The sequence below is a fragment of the Carcharodon carcharias genome, chromosome 3, assembly GCF_017639515.1.
Source record: "Carcharodon carcharias isolate sCarCar2 chromosome 3, sCarCar2.pri, whole genome shotgun sequence".
Classification (NCBI taxonomy): domain Eukaryota; kingdom Metazoa; phylum Chordata; class Chondrichthyes; order Lamniformes; family Lamnidae; genus Carcharodon; species Carcharodon carcharias.
The window spans coordinates 24681913-24696523 of record NC_054469.1 but is presented as its reverse complement, the minus strand read 5'-3'; the positions used below and the strand labels follow the sequence as shown (position 1 = coordinate 24696523).

At 42.6% G+C, this 14611-nt stretch overlaps 1 protein-coding gene across 1 annotated transcript in view; it reads right to left on the bottom strand.

Moving 5' to 3' along the window:
- The window catches only part of LOC121276407 (WD repeat-containing protein 48), a 124300-nt gene that overhangs the window by 72291 nt on the left and 37398 nt on the right, over nucleotides 1-14611 (bottom strand). Inside the window, exons 3-7 of the mRNA XM_041184759.1 lie at nucleotides 11544-11622; nucleotides 9345-9427; nucleotides 8175-8304; nucleotides 3246-3334; nucleotides 1139-1240 (exon numbers count right to left, since the gene is read on the bottom strand). Of these exons, the coding sequence (XP_041040693.1) occupies nucleotides 1139-1240; nucleotides 3246-3334; nucleotides 8175-8304; nucleotides 9345-9427; nucleotides 11544-11622 (483 nt within the window). The remainder of the gene's footprint in view (nucleotides 1-1138; nucleotides 1241-3245; nucleotides 3335-8174; nucleotides 8305-9344; nucleotides 9428-11543; nucleotides 11623-14611) is intronic.

Genomic DNA, 14611 nt, shown 5'->3' with positions numbered 1-14611 from the left:
ACCATGAACTCTCTCCTCCTTCCCCACCCCCTTTCCGAACCCCCTTTTCTCCAATAATTTATATAGATTTTTCTTTTCCCACCTATTTCCATTATTTTAAAATGTATTTCCATCCATTGTTTTATCTCTACCTTTTAGCCTATTTCAATCCCTTCCCCCCACCCCACTAGGGCTATCTGTACCTTGCTCGTCCTGCTTTCTACCCTTAATGTCCCCATTAGCACATTCCTTAGAAAATATCACCACCGTCAACACCTCTTTGTCCTTTTGTCTATGACATCTTTTGGCTATCTCCACCTATCACTGGCCCTCTATCCAGCTCTACTTGTCCCACCCCCCCTTAAACCAGCTTATATTTCACCTCTCTTCTATTTTTCCTTAGTTCTGTTGAAGAGTCATCCGGACTCGAAACGTTAACTGTGTTTCTCTCCGCAGATGCTGTCAGACCTGCTGAGTTTTTCCAGGTATTTTTATTTTTGTCCAGTGCAATATTCATCCGCTACTATCTGAACCCAGAAAGGATCCCATGAAGGCACGGGATCCGACTAGCCAAGGAAAATAATCTGCAAAAGGTTCAGTGTGTAACTTAGGCGTGCTACAAATATTACCTAGGCAAGTAAAACTACTGTGATAGAGGGAACTAGGTTCACATACAAAGGTAGTCTGAAAGCTCAAAGGAAAAATTCTAGAGTAAAATAGATTATTAAAAGATGAAACAGCTGCACGAGTTGGAAACTACATAATGGAAACATTTATTGGGCAGAGGGCAAAGGTAACTGGTTCTTCTGTATTCCATCATCACCAATTAAACAGATGCATTGGTGAAAGGCAACTCCCATTACCTCCAAATCCTGATTAAAAATACTAATTTCATATTACAGTGCAGATTCAAAAATGACAACTTCATTATAACTTGATATTAAAGAAAGAGAGAAGCAAGATTGAGGAAGGGAAGAGCAAGTGAGCGAGGCCGAAGTGAACAAAGGAGGGGGAAGAGAAAGATTTAAAGGGGAGCAAGAGATGGAGGCAAAAGCAACAGGAGAGAAAAGGGAAGAAAGTGAAGTTATACAAGACCCTCAATTAAGGTTGATGCACAGAGCAATACAATACCAGAACAATAGTAAGAAATGTGAAATACCTGTGTGCCATCTCGGTTCAACAATAGAGCTTTCACATTATCTGTGTGACCTTTAAGTTTCATCAGCTTTGCACATGTCCTGGGATCCCACACTCTCAGAACCTGTTAATTACAACCAACACCTCGTAATATTTTATGCAAATTGGGACTAATGGCATCTGCTGTTAAACAGGCAAGATTCCTCTTCTAACTAACATGTTTGGATAATTCTTGTTATGAAGATATTAATGTACATAATGTTATTGGAAATTATTTTAAACGGGGCTTCTGGTAGGGTCTGTGTCTGTGGATGTGAGTGTGTGTGTCTTAATTGGATTAAAGCCAGCTAGACTGGGTGTTTTGATGTATAGCAGTTTTGAGACGTTAAACAGTAACGGGGGTATTTGCATTTTGTTGAATAAACCATTTAAAGACTGGGGGTGAAATCTTACACCTGGCTAGGAGACACCAAGCAATATGATATTACTAATAAAATTGGTACTATGAAAGGGGTTTTATTGTTAGAAGGGGCGGAGTTCAAAGGGCCTGGTGATATGATGAAAATTTGCATTCAAAGGGAAGGCTAGATACATACAGAAAAAGAGTTTTGAGTGTGAGCCAGAGGCATGTAAGGGGCATCTGTGTGATCTTTAAGCCCTATAACTGTCAGCAAAGGAAACAAATTGAAAGGAACCTCATTTTGAATTTGTTGAAAATGTGCCTTGCCTGGTGTCTATTTAAAGTCTTTGGCCATAATTTTCTCATCGGTGTGTGGGGATGGGCCCCACATGCCGACGTGTAAAATGACACGCAGTGACGTCAGGCATGCGTCCTGACATCACCGCACGTCCTGACATCACCGTGCGTCAATCTGATCTTCCATTCAGCGGGCACGCACCAGCCGAACTGTCAAAGGCCTGTCAAGGCCTTTAATAAACTAATTATCCAAATTGACATGGCTGCCTGTCCAACTTTAAAGTTGGCGGGCAGGGGAAGAGCCCAAGCGGCCTTTGCTTTTTGCATGAAACCTCATCGGTGGGCGGGATGAGGTTTCATGAAGGTTTTATTAAATGAATAAAACATTTTTTGACACTTCATAAACATGTCCCAGCTCATGTGACATTGTCATATATAAGAGGACATGTCTGAATAATTTTTATCTTTCCTTTTTTTACAAACTTTAAAAGTGAACTTTATCTCCCAGAGGCAGCTCCATGTCTTAGGGAGATTTCTGCGCTCTTTTGCGCGCATATGCGAAAGAGCGCAGGCCTCGACTCTCCCTCCTCCCCCCCGCCCACGCAGGTAGCACTGAGCTACTGGGCATGTGTTACGGTGGATGGGCCTTAATTGGCACCCGCCAGCCAGCCCGCCCAACAGGCAGAAGATTCTGCCCTATGGGTTATTGTTGCCTTGGTGAAGATTTACCTGGGAGTGGTTAATTTGGGGATTTAAAAGATTTTGTGGTAGTAATTTGTTAAGACATGTGTATATATTTAAATTTGTTAAATTAATAAATGTTTAATTTAATTTATATTAAAAAAACCTCTTCAGGCTTGGTGGGTTTTATTCCTGAACTCAAGAGTTGCATTTCAAACATACCAATTGAAAATATAGGTTATGACAGCTGTTTAAAGTTTCCCTCTGGGATTTTAAACAACTTAGCCTTTACTAGCTGCTGTATAACACTGTTTAATGTCATAAATTCAATCAGTAATTTTAAGCAAATCAAACAGAAATTACCCTTCCAATGAAATAGAAAAAAAATTATACTATGAAAATTATTAGAAGCTATACAATAAGCAAATTTAAAGAAACTGTTCTTGGTCACTTGTCCCTTTTTGCATTCAGCAAACAGTGCAACTGCAAAATGTAATTTCCCCAATCTGGATGCTTGCACAACTTTTTATAAAGTGAAATCTAATACACACATTGCTTTTCTAAGCTTTAATTACATGGAAACATGAAAAAAACCATAGTTAGTCATAAGGCACAATGTCAAGTTCAAGTGCTGTTTGACAGTTGAGGGAACTCATCAAACACATTTGGAAAACAGGTCACCAAAATTGAAAAGGTGTCTTCTCAATTACAGGATCCAATCAAGCACGGTCGGCATCATAATTCAACTTACCTTTTCAGTAGAGCCAGAAACAATTACTGTTCCCATCTGGTTCATTGCAAGGCTATAAATGGAGTCTTTGTTCCCACTCAATGATGATGCTGTTGTTACAAAAAAAACACGTATTTAGCAGTAAAGTTTCTGTGCAAAGTCTTCACTTCTTGATCGATACATTGGAAGATGGACTGGACGGGCAGGGGGAGATAGAGAGAAAGCAAGGCAGCTATCTTCTTCTGCTAATTACCCAAACCAAAGTTATACTTATTTCCAAGGTTATGGACAAAAATGTAAACCTAAATGTTAACAGAAATCCTGCTAACAGCGGATTTCATTGTTAGTTAATTTTGTGAAGGTTTGAGTTCCTGGATAGCCTGCAGTACAGAGGTGTGCAATAATAATTTTAATTGGGGGAGAGAGTGCCATAGTGTTAATGTCACTGGACAAGTATCCCAGAAGCGCAGACTCATGCTCCGGGGGACACAGGTTCCTGGCAGCTGGTGGAATTTAAATTCAATGAATAAATCTGGAATTAAAAGCTAACAGCGGCCATGACACCATCATCGACTGTCATAAAAACTCATCTAGTTCATGAATGTCCTTTAGGGATGGAAATCTGGTCTGGTCTACATGCGACTCCAGGTCCAGAGTAATGTGGTTGATTCTTAACTACCCTCTGAAATGGCCTAACAAGCCACTCAGTTCAAGGGCAGTTAGGATTGGACAACAAATGCCAGTGGCATCCACATCCCATGAAAGAAAAATAAAGAGAAAAAAACAATTTTAGACCAATAAAAAATACCATTACAATGAGAAAAGTATTTGCAGAGTGTGGTAATTAATACTTACCCAGAGTCAAAAAAAACTATGCTCCTGTCACTAATTTATCTTTTGTTGTCATTTACATTGTACTTATATTGTTGCCAATATTCTCTGCCAGAAGTTGCTATTTGGACATATCTAATTCTTAGAAAGCGCTGAAGTCATCGACTCATCATTCTTTTTATTTTGACAATGTTTCAGCTCCCAGTCAGTTCACTGTACCCACTGCCAATTCCAATGCTATGGATGAACATGCACTCAAATCTAACCATTTATTAACATTTATCCATAAAACTGGATTTGATCTCCTCAAATCCTCTCACTAAAATCACGGGTCCTTCCTCCTGGTATTAAATAAAATCAGTTATCCTCAAGGGTTATAATCTGAGCCACATGCAAATTGGCACAGGGATAAATAGATTAGGGAGGTGAATGTGTGGTTGAAGAAACGGGCCTGAATTTTATTTTTGCTTGTTGGCTGCGTGCAATCGGCGGGCCCGGGAGTGAACGAGAAACAGACCCCTGGCTGCGATCGACCCCCGACCTCGATTTCACGCTGGCCGGCCCATTAATTGCAGTTTAATTGTCGGCAGGTGCGCTGCCAACTCCCACACACGCCCACTGACCGAAATATCATGCGAGCGCATGATGACGTCAGGATGCTCGCCTGGTGTCATCGTGCATCATTTTACTCTCGGTTGGGTCAGGCGTGCGTCCACCCGACGAGCGTTATATTCTGGCCGTGGAGGTAGATGATCAGCCGTGATCTATCTGAATGGTGGAGCAGGCTCGATGGGCCAAATGGCCTACTCATGCTCCTATTTCCTACGTTGTCATGTTCTATCCATTTAGTCCATCCATATCCAGTCTGGCCTACACGCGACTCCATACTATGTGCCTTCTGAAGTGCCCTAGCAAGCCTCAGTCCTATTAATTTTTTCAGGACATTTATAGATAGTCACTAAATGTAACTTTGCCAGCATTGTCAACATCCCATCAACAAATTTTAAAAAGCCACAAAACAATTCATGATATATTTAGAAATCTCCCAAGCATTTATTTATTCTTATTCACTCACAGGATGTGGGCTTCGCTGTCTGGTCCAGCTTTTATTGCCCATCCCTAGTTGCCCTTGAGAAGATGGTGGTGAGCTGTCTTCCTGAGCCGCTGTATCCATGTGGTGTAGTTACACCCACAATGCTGTTAGGGAGGGAGTTCCAGGATTTTGTCCCAGTGACAGTGAAGGAACAGCGATCTATTTACAGATCAGGATGGTGAGTGGCTTGGCCCTCCAACTTCCAAGAGGTGGTGTTCCCATCTGTCTGCTGCCTTTGTCCTTCTAGATGGTAGTGGTCATGGGTTTGGAAGGTGCTGTTGAAGGAGCCTTGGTGAATTCCTGTAGTGCATCTTGTAGATGGTACACACTGCTGTTACTGTGCGTCAATGGTGGAGGGAGTGAATGTTTGTGGATGTGGTGACAATCAAGTGGGCTACTTTGTCCTGGACAGTGTCAAGCTTATTGAATGCTGTGGGAGCTATACCCATCCAGAACAAGAGAGGAGTGTTCCATCACACTCCTGACTTCTGCCTCCTTGGTGGACAAGCCTTGGGGACTCAGGAGGTGAGTTACTCAACACACGATTCCTAGTCTCTGATCTGCTCTTGTAACCACAATATTTATATAGTTAGGCCAGTTCAGTTTCAATGGTAACCCCCAGGATGTTGGTAGTGGGGGATTCCGTATGGTTTTGCCACTGAATGTCAAAGGGCGATGGTTAGATTCTCTCTTGTTAGCAATGGCCATTGCCTGGCACTTGTGTGGCGTGAATGTTACTTGTCAGCCAAATCCTGTATATTTTCCAGGTCTTGCTGCATTTGGACGTGAACTGCTTCAGCAACTGAGGAGTTGCAAATGATGCTGAACATTGTGCAATCATGAGCAAACATCCCCATTTCTGACCTTATGATGGAAGGAAGATCATTGAAGGTCATTGAAGAAGCAGCTGAAGATGGCTCGGCCGAGGACACTGCCCTGAGGAACTCCTGCAGTGATGTCCTGGAGCTGAGATGACTCACACCCAACAACCACAACCATCTTCCTTTGTGCTAGGTATGACTCCATCCAGCGGAGAGTTTTCCCTCCAATACCCATTGACTCCAGTTTTGCTAGAGCTCCTTGCTGCCAAACTCAGTAAAATGCTGCCTTGATGTGAGAGTGACTGCCCTTGACCTCACCTCGTGAGTTAAGCTCTTTTGTCCATGATTGAGCCAAGGCTGTCATGAGGTCAGGAGCTGAGTGGCCTTGGCGGAACCCAAACTGGGCATCAGTGAGCAAGTTATTGCTAAGCAAGTGCTGCTTGATAGCACTGCTGATGATCCCTTCCATTACTTTACTGATGATAGAGAACGGACTGGTGGGGTGGTAATTGGCCAGGTTGGATTTGTCCTGCTTTTTGTGTACAGGACATACCTGGGCAATTTCCCACATAGCCAGGTAGATTCTAGTGTTGTAGCTGTACTGGAACAACTTGACTAGAGGCATGGCAGGATCTGGAGCCCAAGTCTTTAGTACTATTGCCAGAATATTGTCAGGGCCCATAGCCTCAGCACTACCCAGTGCCTTTAGTCATTTCTTGATAGCATGCGGAGTGAATCGAATTTGCTGAAGACTGGCATCTGTGCTGGGGACCTCTGTAGGAGGCTAAGCTGGATTATCTACTGGCACTGATGTGCTGGGCTCCCCCATCATTGAAGATGGGGATATTTGTGCAGCCTCCTCCTCCAGTGAATTGTTTAATTGCCCACCACCATTCAGGACTTGATGTGGCAGGACTGCAGAGCTTAGATCTGATCCTTTGGTTGTGGGATTGCTTAGCTCTGTCTATCACTTGCTGCTTATGCTCTTTGGCACGCAAGTAGTCCTGTGTTGTAGTTTCACCGGGTTGATACCTCATTGATGCCCAGTCTTGATTTGTTGGATCTGTTCGAAATCTATTCCACTTATCACGGTGGTAGTGCCACACAACACAATGGAGGGAATCCTCAATATGAAGACGGGTCTTCATCTCCACAACAACAATGCGGTGGTCACTCTACCAGCACTGTCTTGGACAGATGCATCTGTGGCAGGCAGGTCGGTGAGGATGAGATCAAGTATGTTTCTCCCTCTTACTGGTTCCCTCACCACCTGGCCACAGACCCAGTCTAGCAACTAGTCCTTTGGGGCTCCACCAGCTCTGTCAGTAGGGGTGCTACCGAACCACTCTTGGTAATGGACACTGAAGTCCCCCACCCAGAGTACATTCTGCACCCTTGCCACCCTCAGTGCTTCCTCCAAGTGGTGTTCAACATGGAGGAGCACTGATTCATCAGCTGAGGGAGGGCAGTACGTGATAATCAGCAAGATGCCACAAGACATCATGGGGTCCGGAATTGAGGTTGAGGACTGCCAGCGCAACTCCCTCCTAACTTTTTAACCACTGTGCCCCCACCTCTGCTGGGTCTGTCCTGTCGGTGGGACAGGACATACCCAGGGATGGTGATGTCTGGCACATTATCTGTATGATTCTGTGAGGATGACTATGTCAGGCTGTTGCTTGACTAGTCTGAGACAGCTCTCCAAATTTTGGCACTAGCTCCCAGATGATAGTAAGGAGGACTTTGCAGGGTCGACAAGGCTGAGTTTGTTGTTGTTGCTTCTGGTGCCTAGGTCGATGCCGGGTGGTCTGTCCGGTTTCATTCACTTTTTGAGACTTTGTAGCGGTTTGATACAAAAGAGGGGCTTGCTAGGCCATTTCAGAGTCCATCATATTACTGTGGGTCTGGAGTCACATGAAGGCCAGACCAGGTAAGAAGAGCAGATCTCCTTCCCTGAAGGACATTAGTGAACCAGATGGGTTTTACAACAATAGACAATGGTTTCATGGTCATCATTAGACTTTTAATTCCAGATTTTTATTGAATTCAAATTCCACCAACTGCTGTGGTGGGATTCAAACTTGGGTCCCCAGAGCATTACCATGGGTCTCTGGATTACTAGCCCAGCAACAATACCATCGCCTCCTATTGTGATAAAGACTCCATATGTATTTTCCCCCATTCCATTCACCATCAGGAACTTACTTGTGACAGTGTTGTTTGAGGCAGTCAGTGCTGTAAGAGTATTTACATCCCAGAGGAAAATCTGTCTGTCCAGCCCAGCTGAAGCCACCAACTCCTTATCTTTTGCATAAGCCAATGCCTTAACATAATCCTACACAAAACAAAAGGAAAATTGTTGTTGACACCCAATTTTCTCCCTCTTTTCTAAAGCCAGTGACTTACATTGCGATATTATTTCATTTCCATGTGTGCAATTAGACAGTGAGCTTCCAGCACTGAGAACAACACAATCGAGTGTGACACTGTCCTTATTAAACAAATGCATTTTCTAGCAATGATTAGGATGTAGAAATTGGGAGTTGGAAGTAAGAAGATTCTTCTCCTCCTTGGTTGGCACAGCTCAACTCCACAACAGGAAAAATATTATAAATGGGGGTTTACTTCTTCTACCTTACACTGGTCAAAATCACATTTACTGCACAATTCTTAAATTAATGAAACCAATTCCAATAGGATATTCTCCAAACACTTTTGGGTTACAAGTATCTAGATTCAATTCCATGAGGGAATTCCACATGGTGCACCTGTGCCATCAGAACAAGCAGACAGGAAATTGCGTTTGATATCTCATCCAAACATTTGTAACAATGCAGTACTGCCTCAGTACTGCAGCGTCAGGCTAGATCACACAGTGCTGTTTGAATCCACAAGCTTCTGACTCATTAGACAAAATTGCTGCCAACTGAGCCGACCCAAAATGTTTTTACAGATAAAAATATTTCCTGTGATCCATCCCCTCAAGTACCTCAAGTAACCACAAAGGTGATTAGTTACTTCAGTGGATTAAGCTCTAATTTACTAAAAGGAAGGGATTTAAATTTTCATTCTTCAAATTAACTGGGTATAAAATGGATAATTCCAGCTTTTGATATATCGGCTAAATTTATTCTTACATTCTCAAAACTGAGACATGATGTTCTAGAACATATGCAAAATATGGATCACGAGGAAGAGATCTTTATTAGTCGTATTACCCAAAAGGTCACCTTCACATCAAAGCTAATTCAGCATTAAAGGGGAGAAAAAAAAGGATTTTTTAAAAAATAAAAGCGTTAGCATTGTCACAAATAAATACACTTTATTTCTCTCCTTGGTGATATGCAGTCTTCCACAGTACAAAAAAAAAGTTACCTTATGAGTTCGTAACGTGGACATGCAAAATCCTTTATGAGCATTCCACACTTTCACTGTAGTGTCAGATGAAGCCGATATTACTACAAAATAAAAAGCAATTTTGAACACTGAAGGTGTCTGCAAGTAACTTTAGAATTATCTCTTAAATGGAACTCATATATGAACTATACAACACAATTCTGCTAAACAAACTCACACTAGAATCAGCCAGTTGACCAGCAATTCATCAGGTGGCTGTATTATCTTGTTACACTACCAGGTTATTAGGCACCCTCTAGGGCTAGAGGCCAAACTTATTCCACCAGAATAAGGGCTTTAAACTAATAAAGGGTGGGGGTTGGGGGGATTCAGGAAACTGTGAATTTCAAATGTAATAAAGGGGCAAATATTTAAGGAATGTGAATCAAATTGGTTACTTTGTCCCGAATGGTGTCAGCCTTCTTCAGTAAGAGGTGATCTAACTGAAGGGGGCTTAACAGGATAGATGCTGAGAAAATGTTTGTCTTGGCTGGGGAATCTAGGAGGTCACAGTCTCACAACAAGGCACCGACCATTTAGGACTGAGATGAGGAGAAATTTCTTCACTCAAAGGGTTGTTAATCTCCAGAATTCTCTACCCCAGCAGGCTGTGATGCTCAGTAGTTCAATATATTCAAGATAAAAGTCGATAGATTTTTTTGGGTACTAAGGAAATTAAGGGCTATGCTGATGCTATGGGAAGGTGGAGTGAAGGTAGAAGATTAGCTGTGATTTTGTTGAATGGCAGAGCAAGCTCCAATGGTCAAATAGCCTAATCTAGCTCCTAATTCTTATGTTCTCATGTAGATAAATCTTGACATGCAGCGGGGAAAAAAAGAGGTAAATCCGAATTAAGGCAACTAATGGTAATCTCCAACAAGAGAGTCACTAACTACCTCCACATGACATCCAAAAGCATTATAATCATCAAATTTCCCATCATCATGTTGGAGTTGCCACTGATCAGCAACTGAACTGGATAAGCCACATGGCTATGAGAGAAGGCCATACGGTTGGTATTTTGCAAGTGGCTCAACTCCTGACTCTACAAAGTCTCTCCACCAGCTAAGAGTCAGAGTGGCACAGAAGGCCATTCGGCCTGTCTAGTCTACGCTGGCTCTCTGTACAGCAATCCAGTCAGACCCATTCCCCCACTCTATTCCTGTAACCCTGCAAGTTTATTTCCCTCAAGGTGCCTATCAATTTCCTTCTGAAATCATCCATCATCTCGGCTTCCACCACCCTCATAGGCAGCGTGTTCCAGGTCATTACCACTTGCTGCGTAAAAAGCTTCTTCCCTATATGCCACAGCATCTCTTGCTCAAAATCTTAAAGCTGTGCTCCCTAGTCCTTGTACTATCAGCTAATGGGAATAGCTTTTCCTTGTCTACTTTATCTGATCCTTCCATGACCTTGTACATCTCTCAATCTCCTTTGTTCCAAGGAGAACAAAGCCAGCTTATCTGCTCTAGCCTCACAGTACAATCCCTCATCCACTCCCTCCACCACCAGCCCATTGTGGCTGCAGTGTGTACTACGAAATATGCTGCAGTAACTCCCCAAACCTTCTTTGACAGAACCTCCCAAATACACAATCTTCACCACCTGGAGTGGCATGGGCAGATGCTGCACAGGAATATCGCCTTCCAGATCATAACTCGTTGTTCCTTCATGGTTGATGGGTCACAATCCTGCAACTCCATATCCACTAGCACTGTGGGAGTATCTTCATGACGTGGACTGCAGCAGTTCAAGAGCAGTCATCTTTTTTAGTGGAAAAATAGGGAAGTACAATAAATGCTGGCCTTGCAGAATTGACAAGTGAGCAAGCCATCAGTAACACACAATTCTGGATCATTGAGGTAGGAAGGGAACACTTCTGAAGCACCAAAGCTGGAGAAAAAAAGAATGACAAAAATATTGCAACAAGGTCCGTCCAGCAATGGGCTGGTTAAAGAGCATTCAGATCAGCTAATGCCAACACTGAGCACTGCAAGTAGTCAATATAGCCTTGTGTAGGCTGAATTAAACAATAATCATATAGTGTAAAGCATCAGTCACTGGTTGCTCAGCCCCTCGAAGGGGTACAACGGGAATCAGACTGGGTAAGAAGACAATTTTACTGTTAAACTCCATGTATAAAACCCTGATCCAATGAAGTAAAGCTGAATTACTCACAGGTCTTTCCATTACAGCACAACACCACATCATTCACCCAGTCAGTATGGTGCTCCATGGACGCAATATAAGGATCTTGCTGAAAAGGAAAGAGAAATTATTAGACTGACACAAAAGTGGGAGCACAACTTCAAAGTTTGATTACAATCTGTTCCAGAGTGAAGGCTCTCAGGAGGAGCAGTCTTATTCTGCCTGGGTTTAATACCACTTGAAGTGCAACTCTCTTGTGGTGTGAGAAGTGAAATGAACCAGGTCTAGGCAACCGGGTGGTCATAACAATCTGTAGGGGTTTCATTATGCCCCATGGATATGTTGGAACCATTTAAAACAACTCCAGAGAAATAGTAGCTTGTCGTGCAGAACTTGAGTATTGTTGAAAAAGAGACAGGCTATTGAAGCTTTTCATCTTGCACTCATCAGGAAAGATGCAAGAGTGCTGCATTTTAAAGAGAACAACAATTTATACAGCATGAGAAAAAGAATGCTGATTTTGGCAAGTCGGCTCCGATTGGTCGAGATGTTGCCATGATGAATGCACCAGGGAGCTGTTATCCCCCATGTTTTTAGTTCATTCAAAAAAGCTGCAACATCTAGATATATTCCTTTTGCCTGAAGAGGACAGGTCTTTGATTATGAATACATATAGCTTCTAGCAAGGGTAAGTGAGCTATGTTGTAAGCCTGACTGATAATCTTAAATTGTTAGTTGGTGTAAGTCTCAGCACACAATTGCAGAATCACATCTAAAGTTAAACATTGTGTTGCGTTTTGGAAGCACAGCTTAGTCAAGTACGGTTAGTACTCTGCCTATTGCGAACAGCTGAAGGGATGTATTGTTTGGAATGATCTACCAGTTGCTGGGACATATAGCCGACATGCCTGGCATTACACTGGCACTGAAGTTCATATACCACGTTATTCATTTGCATGGAAGGCAGAACATCTTTTTGGCTTGACGGCAGCATCCTGTAAGTGGAAAACACCAATTGTGTTGCCACTGCATAAGAGCAGCATGAAATGGCTAGTTTCACCTATTGCTCAAATATTTAAGATACTTCACCTTTCCGGGATAATTTGAGGTAGACTGGGCACTTTTCAGATTGAAAGCGGTGGCCTTAGGCCCAATCATGAGTATGCACTACACACAGCAAGCAATCATCTGACCAGAGTAGCCATTATGCTGCAGGATAGCTTTGATGTGCCCTATTTCAGCTCCAACTTTGCATGGTGAGCAAATGGCTTGGACCCTATTTACGAGATTGCCAACAAGGCCAATCTTGCAGCACGTGGAGCTGTAGGAATCCCAACACATATATCAATCAGTGAAAGTAGGCTTACAGTAGACAGTAGTGGAGAACCCAATTAGCGGATTTCTCAGCTAGCAAGTCAAGGAAAGGGAGCTCGCTGGACTGCTCCATTTCAAAGGTGAGTTTGAGCGCAGGATGGAGTGCATTGAAATGCTGAAGGAAATTCTTACATGCAGCTGCTGATTCAAATATAGCAAATGTGTCATCTACGAATCGAAAGTATGCAAAGGGTAGGAGGTTAGGGGTCATTTTGTCGAAAATGCATTTCTTGTGGAAACTGACAAAAATGTCAAGAGGCATCTGGGCCTAAAGGGGAACGAAGGCAACACCATCTATTTTAGCATACAGTGTGTCATTAAAGCGGAATTCAACTGCATGAGTTAAGTTCACAAGTTCAAGGAACACAGATTCAAAACATGGCAGCATGTCTAGATTGCCATAAAAATGATGTGGCCCATAGATCTATGGTTTCCTTGAATGGTGCATTAATGAATAGGGTTGCAATGTTGAACGATCACATGGACATGGCATTTCTGTCAAGACGCAGGTTGCATTTGTCTTCATGGATGTGAAGGAACCCTTCATCATCTGTGTGGAATACTCATTCAGATCTGAATGCAGTAACTCAACACAAAGAGCCTGCAACGAGACAGTAAGTAGGCAATAGGGTGGCAGATGGAATATACATTTTTTTTCATTCACTCATGGGATATGGACAGTTGGCTAGGCCAGCATTTATTCCCCACCCCTAACTGCTCTTGAGAAGGTGGTGTTGAGCTGCCTTCTTGAATCGCTGCTGTCCATATGGTGTAGGTACACCCACAGTGCTGTTAGGAAGGGAGTTCCAGGATTTTGACCCAGTGACAGTGAAGGAATGGCGATATATTTCCAAGTCAGGATGGTGTGTGGCTTGGAGAGCAGCATCCAATGGTGGTGTTCCCATGTTATCTGTTGCCCTTGACCTTCTAGATGATAGTGGTCATGGGTTTGGAAGGTGCTGCCCAAGGAGCCTTGGTGAGTTCCTGCAATACATCTTGTAAATGGTACATACTAACACCACTGTGCATTGGTGGTAGAGGGAGTGAATGTTTGCGGATGGGATGCCAATCAAGTGGGCTGCTTTGTCCTTAGTGTCAAGCTTCTTGAGCAATGTTGAAGCTGCACTCATTAGTCAAGTGGAGAATATTCCATCACACTCCTGACTTGTGCCTTGTGTCATGAAGCTATTAAAGTATATAATATTATTGGAAAATATTCTTCTTTTAAAATGGAAGTTTAGTCTGTGGATGTGTCTTAATTGGGTTAAAGCCAGCTAGTGTGGGTGCTTTGATGTCTACTAATTTTGATATGTAAGAGAGATAGCGTGTATTTGCATTTTTTTTGAATAGAGCATTCAAGAAGTGGGGTGAAAACTAACACCTATCTAGCAGATACCAAGCAATTTGTTTATATTACTAATAAAATGAGTTGTATGAAAGGGGTTTTATTGTTAGAAGAGGCTGGTGATACAATGAGAATTTATATTCAATGGACAGTGGTAGGTATAACTTCAGCAGTTTTTGGGTGTGCAGAGCAGAGGCAATGTGAGATCAAAATACAGCTGTAAGCATCTAACTGTCCCCAAAGGAACCAAAGCGAAAAGAACTTAATTTTGAATTCGTAGGAAGAAAATACTTTGACTAGCGTCTGGTTAGGTCTATAGGTTGCTGTTGCCTTAATGGAGATTAGTTTGGGAATTTGTTAAAAGTTATAACAGTAGTAA